The following is a 19,158-nucleotide window of genomic DNA, read 5'->3' on the forward strand; positions in this document are numbered from 1 at the left end:
GCCATGTTTCAACAATACTTTGGCTATCTTTTCTGATATAGGGAATAGAAATGGTCATGTTGTATTCTTGTGTATTAGGGGAGGGCAGAGTAATGGGCCTATGTAATATTTTATCTATTTTGTATGGATTGTAGCCGTTGGCTAAGAACGTATGGCACAGGTTTTGGAGTTCAGTGGTCAGAGCTGTATCATTAGAACAAATGGCTCTGGCTCTGTGTGTAAGTGTTTTTAAAATGCCATACTGTTGGACTGGATGATGATGTGATTGTTTATGTAGGTATCTTCCTGTGTGTGTAGGCTTTCTGTAAATAGAAAAAGATAGTGATCCATCTGAAAGGTGGATGACTAATGTGTCAAGAAATAGTAAACAGTTATTTCATTCTTTTTCTACTGCGAAGTGAATTTTGGGGTGTTGGCTGTTTTGGTAGTTGACAAAAGCATCCAAAGTGTCTTGTCCATGGGGCCAGATTGCAAACACATCATCTACATAGCGTAACCACACTTGTGGCTTGTATGTAGCTGTGGTAAGTACTTTGTTTTCAAAGTGTTTAATGTAAAAATTTGCTAATGGGGAGAGAGAGAGAGGGGAACCCATAGCAGTACCATTAATCTGTTTGTAGAATTTTCCGCGGCATCATTTAAGGAAGGCTAACCTGTTCAATTTTCTGGACAATTTCAGTTTCAACTTACCGAAACGTCGCGTTTTGTATACAATATCTTCTCCGTGCAGAATCATCAATCTAACAGATAAGCTTAGGTGTTGATGGTTATTCATGACTTATTTTTCACTGTATTAACAACACCACACACACTTCTATCACAAAGATGTTTTATTAACGCTTATATTTCGCTGATTTTCAACTCAGCATCATCAGAGCACAACACACTTGTATATGTGACAGTGAGTGAGTGATACAATATAATTGCAAAAGATAAAAGATCTAAAGTCCTTCCTTAAACGATGGCACGACAACGATATCATTCCATCTTTTCTGAAATTGAAAGAAAAGTTACAATCGGCAAAGACACATCGTATTTATCGATGGGTGAGTTTAGCGCTTCTTCGAGAACAAATCTAAGCATAGAGCTTAGTAAGCTAAACAGCTCTATAACAAGAACTAATCAACATGTTAAATCCTGAAATATGGCCTGTCCTACAGCACATATCTGAAGTTGCAGCAAAAAAAATTCACAAAAGTAAAAAGCAAACACCTAAAGAAATATGAACTCCTACAACAGCGCCAACATGCAAAGTCCCGACTGCAACTTCGACAAGACCACGTGGTCGTAAACCTATCGTTGGAAACACTCACTGAAGAAGCCAAGAACACTCTCAGTCTAGGACATAACTTTTCCGTCACGCCCAAACAAATTCCTAAACTAGAAATTATGATGAAAGTAGAACGGGGTATCCACGATCTTCCGCCAGCAATGGCCAATAACGTGCGACTAGATATAGCAAGTATTCTAAACAAGGCTAAAAATTTGGCTAAACCTCCAAAAAGCAATATGCCACGTAAGCAAATAAGTGCCCTAAAAAGTTATATAATAATAAAAATATTATTATTACAAAAGCTGATAAAGGAAATGCAACAGTTATCATGAATCAAGAAGAGTATAACAGAAAAATTCAAAATCTCATACGTGACAGTTCCACATATCAAATTATACATCGAGACCCTATGATGTCTCAAAAGAAAAAAGTCTGAAAATTACTGGAAAAAGTGACATCATGGCCCAAAGAAATCATCAGGAGAATAAAACCAATTCATGTTAAACTACCCTGTATTTATGGATTACCAAAAATCCACAAAACTAATATCCCCCTATGCCCCATAGTCGATAGCATAGATAGTCCCACATATAAACTGGCCCCGCATTTAGCCAAGTCGCTTGCCCCCACTTACTGGCCACTCTTCCACTTTTGCAAAAAATTCAGTCCATTTCAAAACACTGGTTAAAAATCTAATCCTAAAAGATTCAGACATAATGGTTAGTTTCGATGTCACCTCCTTATTTACCAACGTACCACTTACAGACACTCTTGATTTAATCAAGTCTAAATTTCCCCCTGATATTTTTGAATTATTTCAATTTACCATGAATGCAGGTTACTTTACATGGGGAGGAAAAGTCTACAAACAGATTAAAGGTACTGCTATGGGTTCCCCTCTTTCTCTCTCTCTCTCTCCCCCCCCCCATTAGCAAATTTTTACCTGAAACACTTTGAAAACAAAGTACTTACCACAGCTACATACAAGCCACAAGTGTGGTTACGCTATGTAGATGATGTGTTTGCCATCTGGCCCCATGGACAAGACACTTTGGATGCTTTTGTCACCTACCAAAACAGCCAACACCCCAAAATTCACTTCGCAGTAGAAAAAGAATGAAATAACTGTTTACCATTTTTTGACACATTAGTCACCCACCTTTCAGATGGATCACTATCTTTTTCTATTTACAGAAAGCCTACACACACACAGGAAGATGCCTGCATAAACAATCACATCATCATCCAGTCCAACAGTACGGTATTTTAAAAACACTTACACACAGAGCCAGAGCCATTTGTTCTAACGATACAGCTCTAACCACTGAACTCCAATACCTGCGCCATACCGGCTACAATCCCTACAAAATAGATAAAATTCTACATAGGCCCATTACTCTGCCCTTCCCTAATATACAAGAATACAACATGTCCATTTCTATTCTCTATATCAGAAAAGATAGCCAAAGTACTGTTGAAACATGGCCTTCACACCACTTTCAAACCTCATGTCAAGCTGGCAACTCTAATCCACTCACCTAAGGATAAACTTCACCCTTTAGCACACCCAGGAGTGTATGAAGTTCCTTGTGACTGTGACTTGGCCTATTATGGGCAAACAGGAAGATCAGTGAACATCTGCCTGGAAGAACATGAAAGATACGTTCGCTACTATTACTATGGCAAGTCGGGATTGGCAGACCACGCTTTGGACACTCCTTCACACAGGATTAGATGGAGGAAAACGAATGTGCTATTTAGGAGTCATTATAGATCTGAAAGATTATTTTTTGAGTCAGCAATGGCTTCGAAGAATTCTCCCAACCTTAACAAATATGGTTGCATTAATTTGCCAAAAATTTGGGTGACGGTTATCCTAAAAAAAACTCCTGGATAGCTGCTGCTTTTTTTTTTTTTTTTTTTTTTTGTTAGAGGGTGCCAAAAATAGGACTTTAGATCTTTTGTCTTTTGCAATTATATTGTTTCACTCACTCACTGTTGCGTATACAAGTGTGTTGTGCTCTGATGATGCTGAGTTGAAAATCAGCGAAATATAAGCATTAATAAAACATCTTTGTGATAAAAGTGTGTGTGGTGTTGTTAATACCATGAAAAATAAGTCATGAATAATCATCAACACCTAAGCTTATCTGTTAGACAAAAATAACTTGTTACAGTACCCAAGAAAGTCCTAATGCTACTCTTTAATGTTGGATATAAAGAAGTTTAGTTACTCAGTTGGAGTTGTTCTTAATGCTTACTTTTCAAGTCTAGAAGTCTAGAAGGCATATGTTTAGATTCATACCTTATGAATTAATAATAAATAACATGAAATAGATTTACCTTAGACACACACACACACACCCACACACACACACACACACACACACATATATATATATATATATATATATATACACTAATTATATATATATATATATATATATATATATATATATATATATATATATATATATAATTAGTATAAAATTTTTGCCCTAGTATCAAGGTCATCTTATTATGACTTTCAAATTAAACAACAGAAACTGGTGTATTCAACAGGATGATTATGTGTGAACTGCACGTGCATGATGTAGAGTTTTATAGAGCATCATGATGCACTACATCATGTACATGCAGTTCGTGTGTGTGTGTGTGTGTGCCCTTGATATTAGAGCGAAAATTTTATACTAATTAAATATATATGTAAGATAAATCCATTTTATGTTATTTATTAATTGTCATGTCTTACATTCCTATATGTCACCTTATGAATTCATCACAAAGGTTGAATGGGATTGTTGCCAAGAGTTTTGTTATTAAAAAAAAAGAAAAAAAAATCATCTATGTAAACAAAAGGTTACAGATTCATAGCTGGGATTGTTCAGATTGAGTCCTGTTGTCATCTTTAATAATTGTATTTCTTAGTTTTTTAATACATTTCCTGTTATCACTGGAATAAATGATGGTTGTAATGAGCACCAACTTGAAGCCAGTAGAGAAAAAAAAAAGATTGGAGGTCTTGTTATTATAAAAATCTTATGTTCTATTATTAGCATTAATTAATTTTTTTTTTTTTAAATAATATCAGTTGGCCTGATAATGCCAATTTTGTTATGATCTTGTATTAATTCCTGTTATTCTTCATACTGGAAATAACAGTAGGATCTTACTCATATATAAGATATCTGAAAATCTGATCTCCATAGAAATCAAGGGTGAAACTCCATAGAAATTCCTGTGCAATAATAATAATAGTAACAGTGCCATACTTGAGATTGAGCAAAGTGTGTATGCAGGTAAAGTTACTAGTCAGTTGAAGAGAGAGTACGCTTCCACATATATCATTACTGTTAATGGGGAAGAAGCCATAGAAGTCTGGCATCTTGGTATGCTAGTTTCAATGGGATTGAATGTATATCAACCAAATCCTTAGAGTTATTTTCTTGAATGGAATGTATACTAGTGATTTAAAAGTGTTATGAAGATTTTATTTATATAAAACCTTATTTTATCATGACTAGATACACACATAATACAAACTACAGTAAACCATTCCATTTAAAAAGATGTAAATCAGATAAAAAGCCAAACGGCTATTTTTTCTGGTGAAGTTAATTAAATTAAGGGGATAAAAATCCCTTATTATTTTACAGCCAGTATGCGAAACTCAGATCAAAAACTACGATCTAAGAGTTTCATGCTGAAGAACTATCAGTGAATCCAAGCGTGAGTGAACACCTGGTAGTACAACACCAAGGCAACTCAAAGCAAAGGTGGAGCCAGCTCCCTCACTATCCTTGATATTTTCTCATAATGTAAAACACAGCTTCTAGGAGATGTAATACTGCCTTACATTATGAGGAGAGGTCACTACCCAGACTGGTTTCAACCTTTTTCTGAGGTGTCATCAGTGAGTAGGTAGACCTGGATGATATCAAAGTTTAAGTGAAAAGAACTTACGTACCTTCACTATACAAATGCCGGACAAAGCCAAATGGCTATTTTTTCTGGCGAAGTTAATTAAATTAAGGGGATAAAAATTGAAGGGGACAAAATTGAAATGACTTAAATTATGTAATACTGCCTTAAAGTAAGGCAGTATTACATCTAGGAGCTGTGTTTTACATTATGAGAAAATATCAAGGATAGTGGGAGAGCTGGCTCCACCTTTGCTTCGAGTTGCCTTGGTGTTGTACTACCAGGTGTTCACTCACGCCTGGATTCACCGATAGTTCTTCAGCATGAAACTCTTAGATCGTAGTTTTTGATCTGAGTTTCGCATACTGGCTGTAAAATAAGGGATTTTTATCCCCTTAATTTAAGATGTAAATCAGTCATAGTCTTTAAGGTGTAAGAATATGAAAAGGGTAGGATAAAAAAAATGCAACAAAAAACAGCATGAATACTAGCACAGTAATTAGAATGCAATTGTGAGGATTGTTAAAGTTATGTCATGTAAGAAATATGAATGAACTCAGAATAGATGCAAGAAAAGCAGGGAATTAAAGTGATATTGCAGAAGAATGGAATTTCCTTACAGGGAAAGTACATTCTTCTCTACATTCTCTACACTCAACCAGGGATTTATTTAATTATTAACACCTCCAGAGAGTCCAAAGACTCATTGAGGGAGGGCACCTACTCTATGTCTCCACCAACCACAACTATTTTCATCATCTACAGTACCACCACTAGTATTTTCACTATCACAACTATCCATGCCCATGCGGGATTCGAACCTGCAGCCTTTTGGGTGGAAAGCGGATACACTAACCACTCGGCCAACCGTGCCGGCATAAACCATTCTTAAATTACTTAATGAAATTTATGTTTTATTTGTAAATAATTACTTTTCCATTCAGCAACAGTGTCTTTAGCTGGCTTACACCAAATGCTTTCTTTCTTTCTTTTTCTCTCTCTCTCTCTCTCTCTCTCTCTCATACAGCATCATCCATCCCTCGGATTCACTTTACTCACTGTCTCAACTAATCAGTATTACACGTGAACAAGACACTGATTACCTTTCCAACTACACTGTTATCTTTCATTCTCCTCAACAACCTCCTGATATCCATTCTTATGTTATTATTATTATTATTATTCAGGCCTCCATGAAGTCAAAAGACTCTTCGTGGGAGGTCCTTCCTAAGAACATAAAGTCTGTCAAGACTCATCAAGGGGAGGTTCCGCCCTAAGAAACACAAAGTCTATCATACCACTCCATAAACTCATTGACCATTCTCGCCCTCACCACTCTATCAGGCAATGCATTCCACGGCTCAACCATCCTCCATGCAAAGAAACCATCCTCACCCTCTTGCTCACAGTTTCCTTTCATAACTTCCAGGGATGGCCTCTTGTCATCACTCCTTCCCGTTGTTCAACCAAGTGAAAAAACTCCCCATTGTCAACCCTGTAACCACCTCTCAACAGTTTAAAAGTCTCAATCATATCACCTCTCCTTCTTCTATCCGCCAAACTCTTCAGTTTACATTCCCTCAGCCGATTCTCATAACTATCCTTGTACAGTCCTGAGACCATCTTTGTCATCCGTCTTTGTATCTTTTCCACATTTAATTTATCCCCTTCAAATCCTGGGGACCAAATCTGAGAACAATAATCCAAGTGTGGTCTGATCAGAGACTTATACAACGGAATGATAACCCTCTTATCTCTGCAGGTCAGTGTCCTTCTCATAGTTCTAAGAAAATTGCAGTATATGCCTTTCCCTCATCTAATGTTCTTGTAACTTTATTATAAAAGGCTAGCATATTGCTAAAACAAGAGCGCCCTTTCACAAATCCATGTTGACTCTCACAGATAACATTACCCTCATCTGCCCAGTGCTGTATACGGTCCCTCACTACTTTCTCCAAGATCTTAACAACTACTGATGACACACAGACTGGTCTATAATTAGACGCTTCCAGTCTGTTACCACCCTTATGCAATGGCACTATCTTACCTTCCTTCCTTCCATTCCCTGGGCACCTTTGCCGAAGCCAGACGTTCATTGAAAAGCCAGGTTAAAGGCACTGTCAGTTCCCTAGCACATTCTCTCAAAACTTGTGGTGAAATACCATCCAGTCCCAAAGCTTTATTGACATCCAGAGTTCTCAGTATCTGAAACACACTCTCCTCCTGTACCTCTAAACCTTGAACCTGCTCTATCCCTCTAGCATTAAAACTGACTCCTCCAGGATGAAATACTCCAATAAAGTGGTCATTGAACAATTCCACTATGTCCTCTGCATCAGTCACTCTATTCCCATTTTTATCCCACAATATCATTCTTCCACACTCATATTCCAGTTTTGCTTTCCTTACCACACTAGTCACTCTTCTGGCCTGTGTCTTATATTCTTCATGCATCCTCTCTCCACCTCTCTCCTTATATCTCTTCTATAGCCTCTTTTTCACATGCAATTCCTGTTTAATATTGTTTGTCATCTAATTTACTCCAAATTGTGTCCTCTTCTTCACTCATGGTATACAACTTGCCATTGCTGCTAACAAATATTCTTTCATAACTTCCAACGCACTAACGATATCCCGGCCTTTCAATTCCTCCCTCCATGAAACTTCCCGAAGTTGACGTCTAAGACTATTATAATCACCTGCATTATAATTCCACGTAAGTTCCCGTCTCTTTGATACTCCTGCATGTCTATTCATTTTCCAAGTCAAAACCATATGGTCACTCTCTCCAACTGGTGTGAGAGATGTCATCTCAGTTATTATCAACTCTTCTGATGCTATAACCAAATCTAAAACTCTTGAACCTCTTGTTCCCGCTGTTACATGTTGCCTAAGACATTTGTCCCTCAAGAATTCTAGAAATTCCATTCCACTATTGCTACATGCATCTTCCTCTCTCCAATTTATATTACTGTAGTTGAAATCTACCATAACAATCATTCTTCTTGCACTTGCCAAACTTAGCTGTCTAAACATCTCCTGGTCCCCATCCTCCGTGCTCCTCGGTCTGTAGCAACACCCCACTAAATATCCTGTCTTGCCTACCTCTACCTCACACCATATGCTCTCAAAATCATTTGTCTCACGTCCTTTCAAAGCCTCCACTCTTAGAGGACATAGGTCATCACTTATCATAAGCAGTACCCCACCACTACGCTTTCCCCTCCTATCCTGATGAAAAATGCTATACCCAGCGACTTCTATTCCTGTTATTATATCCCCTTCTGTCAACCACGTCTCAGTGATCCGAATAATTTTTGGCCAGGCTGATGCTATCTGTGCCACCAATTCCTCTCCCATATTCCGGATACTCCTGGCATTAGTATAAAGCATATAAATGCCATTGTTCTAATACCCAGCATTATCCCTTCTAGACTCCACTGGGCTCAGTGTTACCTGACATCGTCTCCCTTCTCCCAAGTATCCATTCCCACAAGAGGCCACCCCTGCTATCATCCTCCCTGGAACACACTGACTTGTTCAGAACAGCAATCTCTCCAGATGCCTATGTCCTTCCTCATTCAAATATAAACGGTCTCTTGCATACAATTCCTCTCTTTCCTCAAACGTACTCCAAAATCCACATATATCAGTCCTCTCTTGTCACACATTTTTGCTATTATGCCATTCAATATCACTGCTCAGCTCATCATTATCATACCTAGGCAACACGCACACTATTTTTCCTCTCTCTGTCTTCTTCCGTACAGTTTCAAGCAAAAATCTCATATCTCTCGCTGCCCGACTTACATTACCACTCAAGTCATTCGTTCCTACCATCACAATCATCTCATCCACCCTTTCACCTCTCTTAATTGCCATAGCCACCCTTTCTATTGTTTCTCCTGGCAAACACTCCTCATGCATCCTATCTTGAACACCACGGATCATTGAGTCACCATACATTATACCTCTTACCATTCCTTCTCTCCTATTGTTTCCATTCTCTCCTCTTCTTTCATTCCCATAGGTCTCTCTCATTCCCTCTCCTCTACTGCTATTCTCTCTTCTAGCATTCGCATACCTCTCTCTCTCCTACTGTTTCCATTCTCTCCTCTTCTAGCACTCCCATACATCTCTCTCTCTCATTCCCTCTCTCCTACTGTTTCCATTTTCTCCACTTCTAGCGCTTCCATATCCCTCTCTCATTCTGTCTCTCCTACTGTTTCCATCCTCTCGTCTTCTAGCATTCCCATATCTCTCTCTCATTCTGTCTCTCCTACTGTTTCCATCGCCTCGTCTGCTAGCATTCCCATACCTATCTCTCTCTCATTCCCTCTCTTCTACTGTTTCCATTCTCTCCTCTTCTAGTACCCCCCCATACCTCTCACTCATACTCCCTAAATTCTCTCTCTCTGCTACTCTGATTCTCCTTGCATTTATCTCTTCCATACTTCTGCTCTCATTCACAAGATATTCCACCTCCTCTTTCAACTCATCTATCTCCCTCTGCAGGTCAGTCACTCTTAATCTAAATTCACTCTCCCAAACAAAACCATCTCCTAAACTTTCACAGTCACGCACACCTTCCACACTATCAACTATTATTTTATCATTCATATATATCTTTTTTTCATTCTCTCCTATCACACTACTTGTCTTCCTACATTCATTCCCCGTTCCTGGAGAACAAAGTCGGATATCGATATTTCTGATGCACTTATTTCCTCCAACTGCCTGCATTTTGTGCATATACGCTCTCCGCTCTCGTTCACAAGCCACATATCTAATTCCCAAGATGCATATATGCCGCAAGTACTGCATGCCACAAAGTCCCTTATGATATTGCTAATAATTGAGTTCTTAAATGGCGGAGGACTTGGCGATACGCCACTTGCGACTGCTGCTGAATCCGTCATCATTTCTTACTGCCGAGTAGCATAATCGTTAATTATTCAATTAATAAATTCCGTTAAATAAATAGAAAAAAAAAGTACAAACAATTACAAGCAAAACAAAACATTTAAGTACACTAAATAAAATGAAATATAACTAAATACAGTAATGAAAACGTAGCTTCGTTTTGCCTTCTACCGTTATGCATTCGATTCCGAAGGTAACCAAAATATATTATATCGCGATAGCAACTAACTTCGAAAAAAACAACCACTGAAGTACACTCGTATTCAGAGAAACAATTTTTAGCACTCAAAAACATAGAAAAACGGGGAAAAAAAAATGGACTATTTACCAATTAAAAATCACTTTCTTCTACATAGCTCAAATTCACCGCCACATGCTACGGCGCCACTAGCGCCACTCCATTTTGATTCTCTTTGATTTTGTTATCAACAAAATCATTTGTTTCTAGTTCTTCCTTGCACTTCCATGCAAATTTATAATTCTCCTCAGTTTGTTCCTCATATGTTTAATCTTTTTCCCATCTCTATCTCTTCATTTACTTTGCTGCCAATTTTTATGGTAATCTTTCTCTGCTACCTTGCAGTTGAGTCATTCATTATCCCTTTCACATGGCTGTGTTTCATTCCAGATTTCTTCATTTTTCCATGTATATCTTTCTCCTCATGTGATTTTGCATTTACTTCATCTCTTGCCTCATCTTCACCAGCTGTGCTTTTGCATCCAGAATCTTTTCACAGTGGCATTTATGCTTCTTGTTGGCCACATTCTCTTACTCATTACCTTTCCAGCCCCACTATTGTATAGTTAGCAGGCATATCTTTCTTGCATGCTACTTTACTGTTTCCTTTCACCACCTCTTGTATACTGTTATTCATATTTCTTTCACCTCAACTGCACAGCTTTCACCATTCATAGTCATCATTATCCCGCTTCTGACACATCTTGAATTTCTGGCACCATATCATGAAACACTTGCAATATGCTCTTTCTCTCTCTATTCTCGCTTTCATATCACATCGATTCTCCCTTGATATAGAGTACTCAGAGCACATATACACACTATGTCACATGAAATCTCTTAGATCCACTGACCACCTGTTGTTCTCCTCAGTACTGTGAATGAAGCTATTTATGTAATGTATGCTTTCAAAATCTAGCAAAAACAAAAACGCTCATTTGCATAGTCATAAACAAAGATAATACTATCAATAAAAGGCTTTGAATAAATAAGCTTTTGTGCCATATTGACCTATATATTTATGTATATTTATATATATATATATATATATATATTTTTTTTTTTTTTTAAATTGAAATTCATGTACTATGTTAAAAAATAATGGTACTTTAATATGTCAACACTATATGCAGTATCATCAAGAAGAGAAAAGGAAGAGCAGGACTCACTTAAGGTATTTTCAACTCAAGCTGGTACAAATGATCAGGAAACAGGAGAATGGCAAGAAAGAGAAATGTTAACCCATAGTACAGAAAGGCGAGACTCTGGAGTAGGATCATCTCTTACACGACCCACAGCGTAAGTCACAAAACTCCTTCAAGTCTGGAACTAAATGATTCATAATTTGTAATCCTATTTTTTTGATACCTTTTTTTTTTAAAACATCATTTTGTTGTCGTCCTGCTTTATCATTCCAGTAGAACAAATAAGAACTGTCAAGACCATATCTTCTCAATATATCTAATGCGTTTTATTTTATGTGCATTTATTGATTAGAAAGTTGGTTTGTTAGAGTGATTAAAGTTTGCCATTTTGATCTCATTGTCTCTTTCCCAGAGACATTATTTAGGATACAAGAGATTTTAAGAGATTTTTATTCTTAAAAATTAGCCTAATTTAAATAATTTGGCTGCATAAAACTTCCCAAAATTTGGGAAACACTAATATGTTGAGATCCCAATTTAATTACACTGACTGGTGTCCATAGAGGGTGCCTTACCTAATTAGGACTAATATTTATTCCACATGTTTCAGTTAGTTTTGTACTGCTTTGTGTGTGTTACAAGTCTCAGTTTGTACTTCTTGACAATGTTTCTAACTCAGATGAAATATTGGAAGCATTAAATACTTCTTTTAATTGTTTCCTACTGTTGTTTCATTCCATTAAACTTTTACCATGAGCTTTCCTATCACTTAAGCCTTAACACATGGATACCAGTGAAGTATATAATAGATTGTATTGTTCAAGCAGTAACAGCTGCAGTTCCAAAAATATCATCTCGATTTCCACTCTGTCCAAAGCCTTGGTGAAACCCTGAGTGCCAAGCAGCCAATAAGCATCAAGACTGAGCATGGGATATATTTGGTAGATGCCCTGCCACATTTAATCTAATAGCATTTAAACATGCTTGGGCAAAAGCATGTTATGTTATGTTATGTTAGACATCAGAGTCAAAAACAATCTTGGATCCAATTTACATCATCAATTAATCAGCCAACAGTGCAAAAACTGTATTGAATAAAATCCAGAAAGTGAAAGGTAGATATAAATACCTTTTCTACCATGAAACATAGTGGATGTGCTGCAGTAGTGCACCCAGACAGGGGGGGGCCCTCCCCTCAAAGAAAAAGGAAAAAAACACTAGAAAATTTTCCAAAAATCTTTTCCCAATTAAAATTCTTTTTTTTTTTTTTCTTTATGTTGTGTCGTGTCTTCTATTTATTTCTATACTACTTATAAATTAGCGATCATTGCAGATGCTCAGTCATAGGTCATATGCGATGTGTAGTGTGTATTCTCAACCCCCCCCCCCCCAAAAAAAAAGATTAAATCCTGAGTGCGCTACTGATATGCTGTTGCTGATCCCAAAGCTACTGCAGACACTTTGAATTTCAGCAACAGCTTTGTATCCTCCTGAATTTTTAATATTGAAAGAACAACAAGCTAGAGCTATACAGTGAACTATTTGTTAAGAAGGAACTAAAAAGTATTCTCTCTCTCTCATGCTAGTATGGTAAGGCCTGATCATATCCATTATGAAATGATAAAACATCTTCTGCTTCACCCCCCTTTTTTTCCCCCTCTGGATATCCTTCTGTTACTATACAGCACTACTTACAGAGGAAGTAGTGACAATTGACTTATGCCAGATTCCTGGCATAAGTCATTGTCATCCCAAAACCAGGAAAAGATCCATTACATGCAAACAATTATCGACCTATCTGACAATCTTGAATCCAATTTACATCATCATCATCATTGTAGAATATCTTTGTAAGATATTGGAGAAAATAGTAAATGCCAGGAAACATAAGAGACACAGTCTTGAAAAGAACATGTGATTTCAGTGTTATTTGACATGGAAAAGCTTATAACACATCTGGAAATATGGCATATTAAAACACCTCTATAACATAGAGAATGTTTCCTGGTCTCAGAGTATGCCACACCTCTATAACATAGGTCTCAGAGGATGCCTCCTTGTTTTTATTAAAACTGTCTAGCTGGGTTTTCCAAGTCTGAGTGGGAAGCACGTTATCTTGGCTGTATCATCAAGAAGAGGGTATTCCCCAAGGCTCTCTTAAGTGTGACACTCTTTGCTGTCACATTTAATTCAATCATTGAACAGCTTCCTCCCACTATAGGCCGTGCTCTATATGTTGACTTACAATTTACTGTCACTTTTGTAACATGAGGGTTAATGAAAGACAACTTCAACATGCAATTGATGATGTCTCTTCATGGACAGGTTCAAGTTTTCAGCAAAAAAGTCTCTCTTTTTTGCACTCTTCACCCAGATCCTAAGTTATGAATCAGACAAAGTATTAATTCCAGTAGCAACAGAAGCCAAGTTTTTATCACTCATCTTTGACAGAAAGCTTACATTCGTAGCACACATTCATCAACTAAGGGAAAAGTTTAAGAGAGCATGCACACTGTCGAGATGCTGATCAATCTTCTTTAATTCTTCACCTTTATTGTGCCCCCTTGTATATTCAAAGCTGGATTATCAATCCTAAGTCTATGGTTCTCCAATGCACAGTAGCTTGCAATGGTTGGATCCTATCCATTATCTGGGAATATGAATAGCTACTGTTGTGTTTTGGATACCCAAATTAAAAACCATTGTCCAACCAAACAAACCTGTTCTATCACTTAGATGGAAACAGTTGTCCTTCCAGAGCATCCTTTGTGGACTAGTATCTTTTCTCTGCATTAGGAGGCTAAATATCATGTACATCAGATGTCCCTTTGGCATGCATGTTAATGATTATGCAAGCTATTGGCATGAATGGTGACAACATTACCTGCATATTTTTACACAGCATCATTCCTCCATGGAAGTTTGCACTCTATATCCAGCAACCTCTCACTGTGTCACCTAAGGAGATCTCACGCTTCATCTGTCAACATGCAGTAAGTTAATATGCACAGAGTAAACTACTCTGATTTCCTTCCCATCTATGCTGATGTTTCATGACCTGAGACCTCTGTTGGTTTTGCTGCTGTATTTTCTGATATCCAATCAGATTCCACTTGATTGCAGTAATTATACAGCAAAGTTGAATACAGTTCAGCTTGTGCATATAAAAGAAAACTGTTACCTGAAGTATATGATGTATACAGACTCATTAAATTTGTTACAGGTCATCTCCTTTCCTGTGTACTTTCACATCCAGCATTTTTTGAGGTTCTACAACTGTTATATAAATTGAAGGTCCTTAATTTTGATATTCAGCTGTGCTGGATTCCCAGTCCCATTGGAATTAAGGAAAATGAGACTGCAGCTGCTAGACAGACTATAGACAGTTTATAAGAAAATGAGACTGCAGCTGCTAGACAGACTATAGACAGTTTATAAGATCAAAGCTAATAATGCAACAGCAACCATCAGGCAGGAAGTGTTGACAAATAAATTACATAAAATAAGCATTTGATAGTCAAATCAACATAAAAACAGAAGAGAGGCAGTTATTCTTGCTAGGCTCTGCATAGGTCTCAATCAACTTACACATTCTTATTTACTCAGGGCTGATGATCCACCTATGTGTAAACAGTGCAACACTTTACTCGGGAAGGGGATAAAATTTTTACTACTTTAGTTGAGCTATATATATAATATAATAATGAGGCAGATCTTATCAGACAAATTGCATGAAGTTTTTAACTTTTTAAAAAGAATTAATTTATACAAACACATTTGCTTATATATCCTATTCATAAGTATATACTGCTTTTATTAACTTAATTTTTTTTAACTGAATCTGCTTTTGGTATACATAATGTTATTTACTAATTTATCTCTTTATAACTGTTTATTATTATCTTGAGTACTGTCATAACCTTTGATTTTCTGCAATATGGCCTTTGTTTGTGGAATAGTATCTTTTCTCTGCATTGGGAGACTAAATATCATGTACATCAGATGTCCCTTTGGCATGCATGTTAATGATTATGGATGTTATTGGGATGTTATTGGTGTCTTTGCATCAATAAACTTCTAATCAGCCAACCAACACCATCTTCTTAACTTCTGCTTTTCTCCAGCTAACATCCAACTAATTTTGTTTCACTTATGACCAAAATGTATGTAGTTTTCTCTTTTAAGAAACCATTTATCATTGAGTTATGCTGCACTTAGATTTATGAATGTCATAGCTATTCATAACATCTATGACAGCTGTTCTTTGCACCTCTTTAGTTCTATCTGTCCTGTGCCAAATTATTCTTAGGTTAGTACATGGCAACAGGTGATTTTATGACCTATTATTTTTAGCTGCTCACCAGATCAGATTACCAATGATATAGTTATAATGTATAATGATATAGTGTATAATGTCTGTGAATATGTGTGTGTGAAGGAGTTCTTGTACCAATTTGTTTGACTTAAAAGCAGTGGCGGCTCGTGGCTTGAAATTGTGGGGGTGCTGCAACTTTTGAAATATATATACAATTGAAGGTCCTTAATTTTGATATTTAGCTGTGCTGGATTCCCAGCCCCATTGGAATTAAGGAAAATGAGACTGCAGCTGCTAGACAGACTACAGACAGTTTATAAGATCAAAGCTAATAATGCAATGGCAGCCTTCTCATGGCAAATTTATGTGTTGACAAATAAATTACACTGTACTTACACACTGTAAGTACAGTGTATACGTGTTTGGATAAAATATCAAAGTTATGGTAAAAATTTAAAAAAAAGATAAACATGAAAAAATATTGTCTATTATCAATAAAATTATACAGTTATGAACACTCTACTACTGCCGCAAACTGCATATAAACAACGGTGGAACTGCACGACAGACAGTGGCGCATTACGCTAATAGCTCGCATCTCACTATGACATGCATATGCTTGTGTGTGTGTGTGTGTGTAGCAATATGGCACTGTGGTAAACACAGTGCTGCTAACATCCTTCACCCTCCTAAGTGCATGGATTTTTATTATTTTTTATACAAAATAAGAGAATTGTATAGGATTGTTGATGATAAAATTAAATATTATAAGCAAATATAAATAAATTAATAAATATATTTATATATCGAGAAACATTGGGGGTGCTGCAGTTTCCGCAGTGTCTATGCACAAGCCACCCCTGCTTAAAAGTAGAAAACATGAAATTAAATTAAAAACTTGGTTATTTGTTTAAAATGGCTAACATGCGCTTTTACTTAAAAAAATAATAATAACTAAGTATTGACTTGCATAATTTAAGTTAAAAAAACAACAATCTTATAGCTTACAGTTGCTTTCTTTATATCAGGGGAAACTTTAGCCTGCAAGCACCATGGCACTGCTTTCCTATCCTGCCAAGTAGTCCAGTTCGAAGAAAGTCTTTATCGAAAGGCATGCCAATAAATGCTTTAAGTACTCCTCAATTAATGGTTCTTAGGAAACTTTCACTCCTTCGACTGACAACTCTTATGGAAAAGTACTCTCCATCTAGTCGGACAGGTTGGAACTGGGGAGTTCCCAAATTTATCCGTCGTATAAGAACCCCAGATTATAAGGGTATGCAAGCCATATGCTTTATATACATATATAATCTTTTTTGGATGTTAATAAAATTATTCTGACACTACATGAAACTGCTTTTTATAGTATTTTATAAACTATACCTTCAATTAGTAATTGTTCTTAATTTTGCATATCAGTTCTTCATTTATTATTTTTGTTATAACAAAAATGTCAATTGAGGATCTATAAAAAAAAAAAAAAACCCGATGCTTTCAATCTTCACAAAAAATTAAAGAATTCTTGGGATTGATGCAAAAAGGACATCCTATGCTACTTAGGACTAATGAAGGAGAGATAATCCTAGAAAATCTAAAAAAGAACAAGTTTGGACTGAATACATTAAAGCACTACTGTCTGATAATAGACAAGAGTTAACAAATTCAAGGAATATGGTCATAGGCCTACCTATTTTGAAGTCTAAAGTAGTAAAGAAGATCGAATTATTAAGAAATGGTAAAGTGCATGGATCCAATGAACTACCAGCAGATTATTAAACTAATCAATGACAGTAATATTGATAAAAATGTAAAATTATTCAACAGAATTTCTGATACTGTTAAACTACCCTCTGACTGGATGAACTCAACTTCATTGCATTGCCTAAAAAACCTAATACAAAAACTTGTGATGATTTTAGATTGATTATCCTAGCGAGTTGGACTTTCAAAATATTCTTAAAAAAATATTGATAACAAAATATATCAAAAATGTGATGATCTCATTAGTGAAACTCAGTTTGGTTTCAAAAATGGCCTAGGAACAAGATAAGCGCTTTTCTGTTCATGTATCTTAGCACAAAGATGCAGAGAACAACAAACTGACCTTTATATTTGTTTTACAGATTTCAAAAAGGCTTTTGATAAGGTCCAGCATGATAAACTCATAAACATCTTAGAACAACTAGGCCTAGGTAAGGATGTTAAAATCATTAAAAACATCTACTGGGACTGGACTGCATCTGTCCTTACAGACACCATCAGGACAAGCAGTATCAAAATTGAAAGAGAGAGACAAGGATGTGTACTATCTCCACTTCTATTTAACATCTACTCAGAAGTCTTATTTCTCAAGGACTTAGAAGGAAGAAAAAGGAAGGAGTAATCATAAATGACCAGTTAATAATTTGTATCAAAATATGTATCAAAGTATCAAAAATGTATAAAAATTTGTATGAAAGATGATACAAAGAAAGCACAGAAATGGGCCAAAAAATTAACACCAAAAAACAAAACTTATGATAATAAGCAACAACCTTTCGATAACAGCTGACTTAATTTTAAATGGAAATAAAATCAAACAAGTGCACATATTCAAATACCTGGAATCCTGGGTAAATGAAAGTTTGGACTGCGAAATGGAGATAAGATCAAGAATTAAAACTGCATGACAGTCCTTTATCAATGTGAAACCCATTTTATGTAATAACGACTTAAACATCAAAATTCGAGTACAAACGATGAAGTGCTACATATGGTCAAATTTACTATATGGAGTGAAACATGGACATTAAAGGCAAATACAATAAAACAAAAAACGAAGCCTTTGAAATGTGGATATTTTGAAGGATGATCAAGATCCCATGGACAGAAAAGGTGAAGAATGAAGAGCTACTGAGAAGAATAAATAAAAATCGAGAATTAATCAATATTGCGAAATGAAAAAAAAAACTACCCTTAGGACATCTAATGAGAAACTCTAAATATAACATTCTCTATGGAAAGAGAAAACCTGTAAGAAGAAAAATATCATGGCTAGACAATATAAAAAATTGGACTAAACTGAACACAGAGCTCTTAATCAGGGCGACTAAAGGCAGAAGTAAATTTGCAATGATGGTCACTGAACTCCGTTAGGAAATAGCACTTAAAGAAGAATATATGTCATGTTTGCATTATTTTATCTAGTTTTTAGTGGGCCTTGTAATTCAAAATTAAACCAGCAATCAGTAATAGAAAAAATAAATAAATATATAAACATAAATGGATGGAACATGTTGAAAGAATGAAAACAGAAAGATTACCAAAACAATAATTTAAAGATTCCAAGAATTTATATCCTTCG

At 36.2% G+C, this 19,158-nt stretch overlaps 1 protein-coding gene across 1 annotated transcript in view; it reads left to right on the forward strand.

The window, feature by feature from the left end:
- Positions 1–19,158, forward strand: part of LOC150104184 (rho GTPase-activating protein 7-like) — a 372,722-nt gene that overhangs the window by 261,502 nt on the left and 92,062 nt on the right. Inside the window, exons 11-12 of the mRNA XM_090397299.1 lie at positions 11,489–11,654; positions 16,844–17,091. Coding sequence (XP_090253425.1) covers positions 11,489–11,654; positions 16,844–17,091 — 414 coding nt within the window. The remainder of the gene's footprint in view (positions 1–11,488; positions 11,655–16,843; positions 17,092–19,158) is intronic.

This window comes from Typopeltis vanoorti, chromosome 8, assembly GCF_054136105.1.
Source record: "Typopeltis vanoorti isolate ZY-2024b chromosome 8, IOZ_Tvanoo_1.0, whole genome shotgun sequence".
Classification (NCBI taxonomy): domain Eukaryota; kingdom Metazoa; phylum Arthropoda; class Arachnida; order Uropygi; family Thelyphonidae; genus Typopeltis; species Typopeltis vanoorti.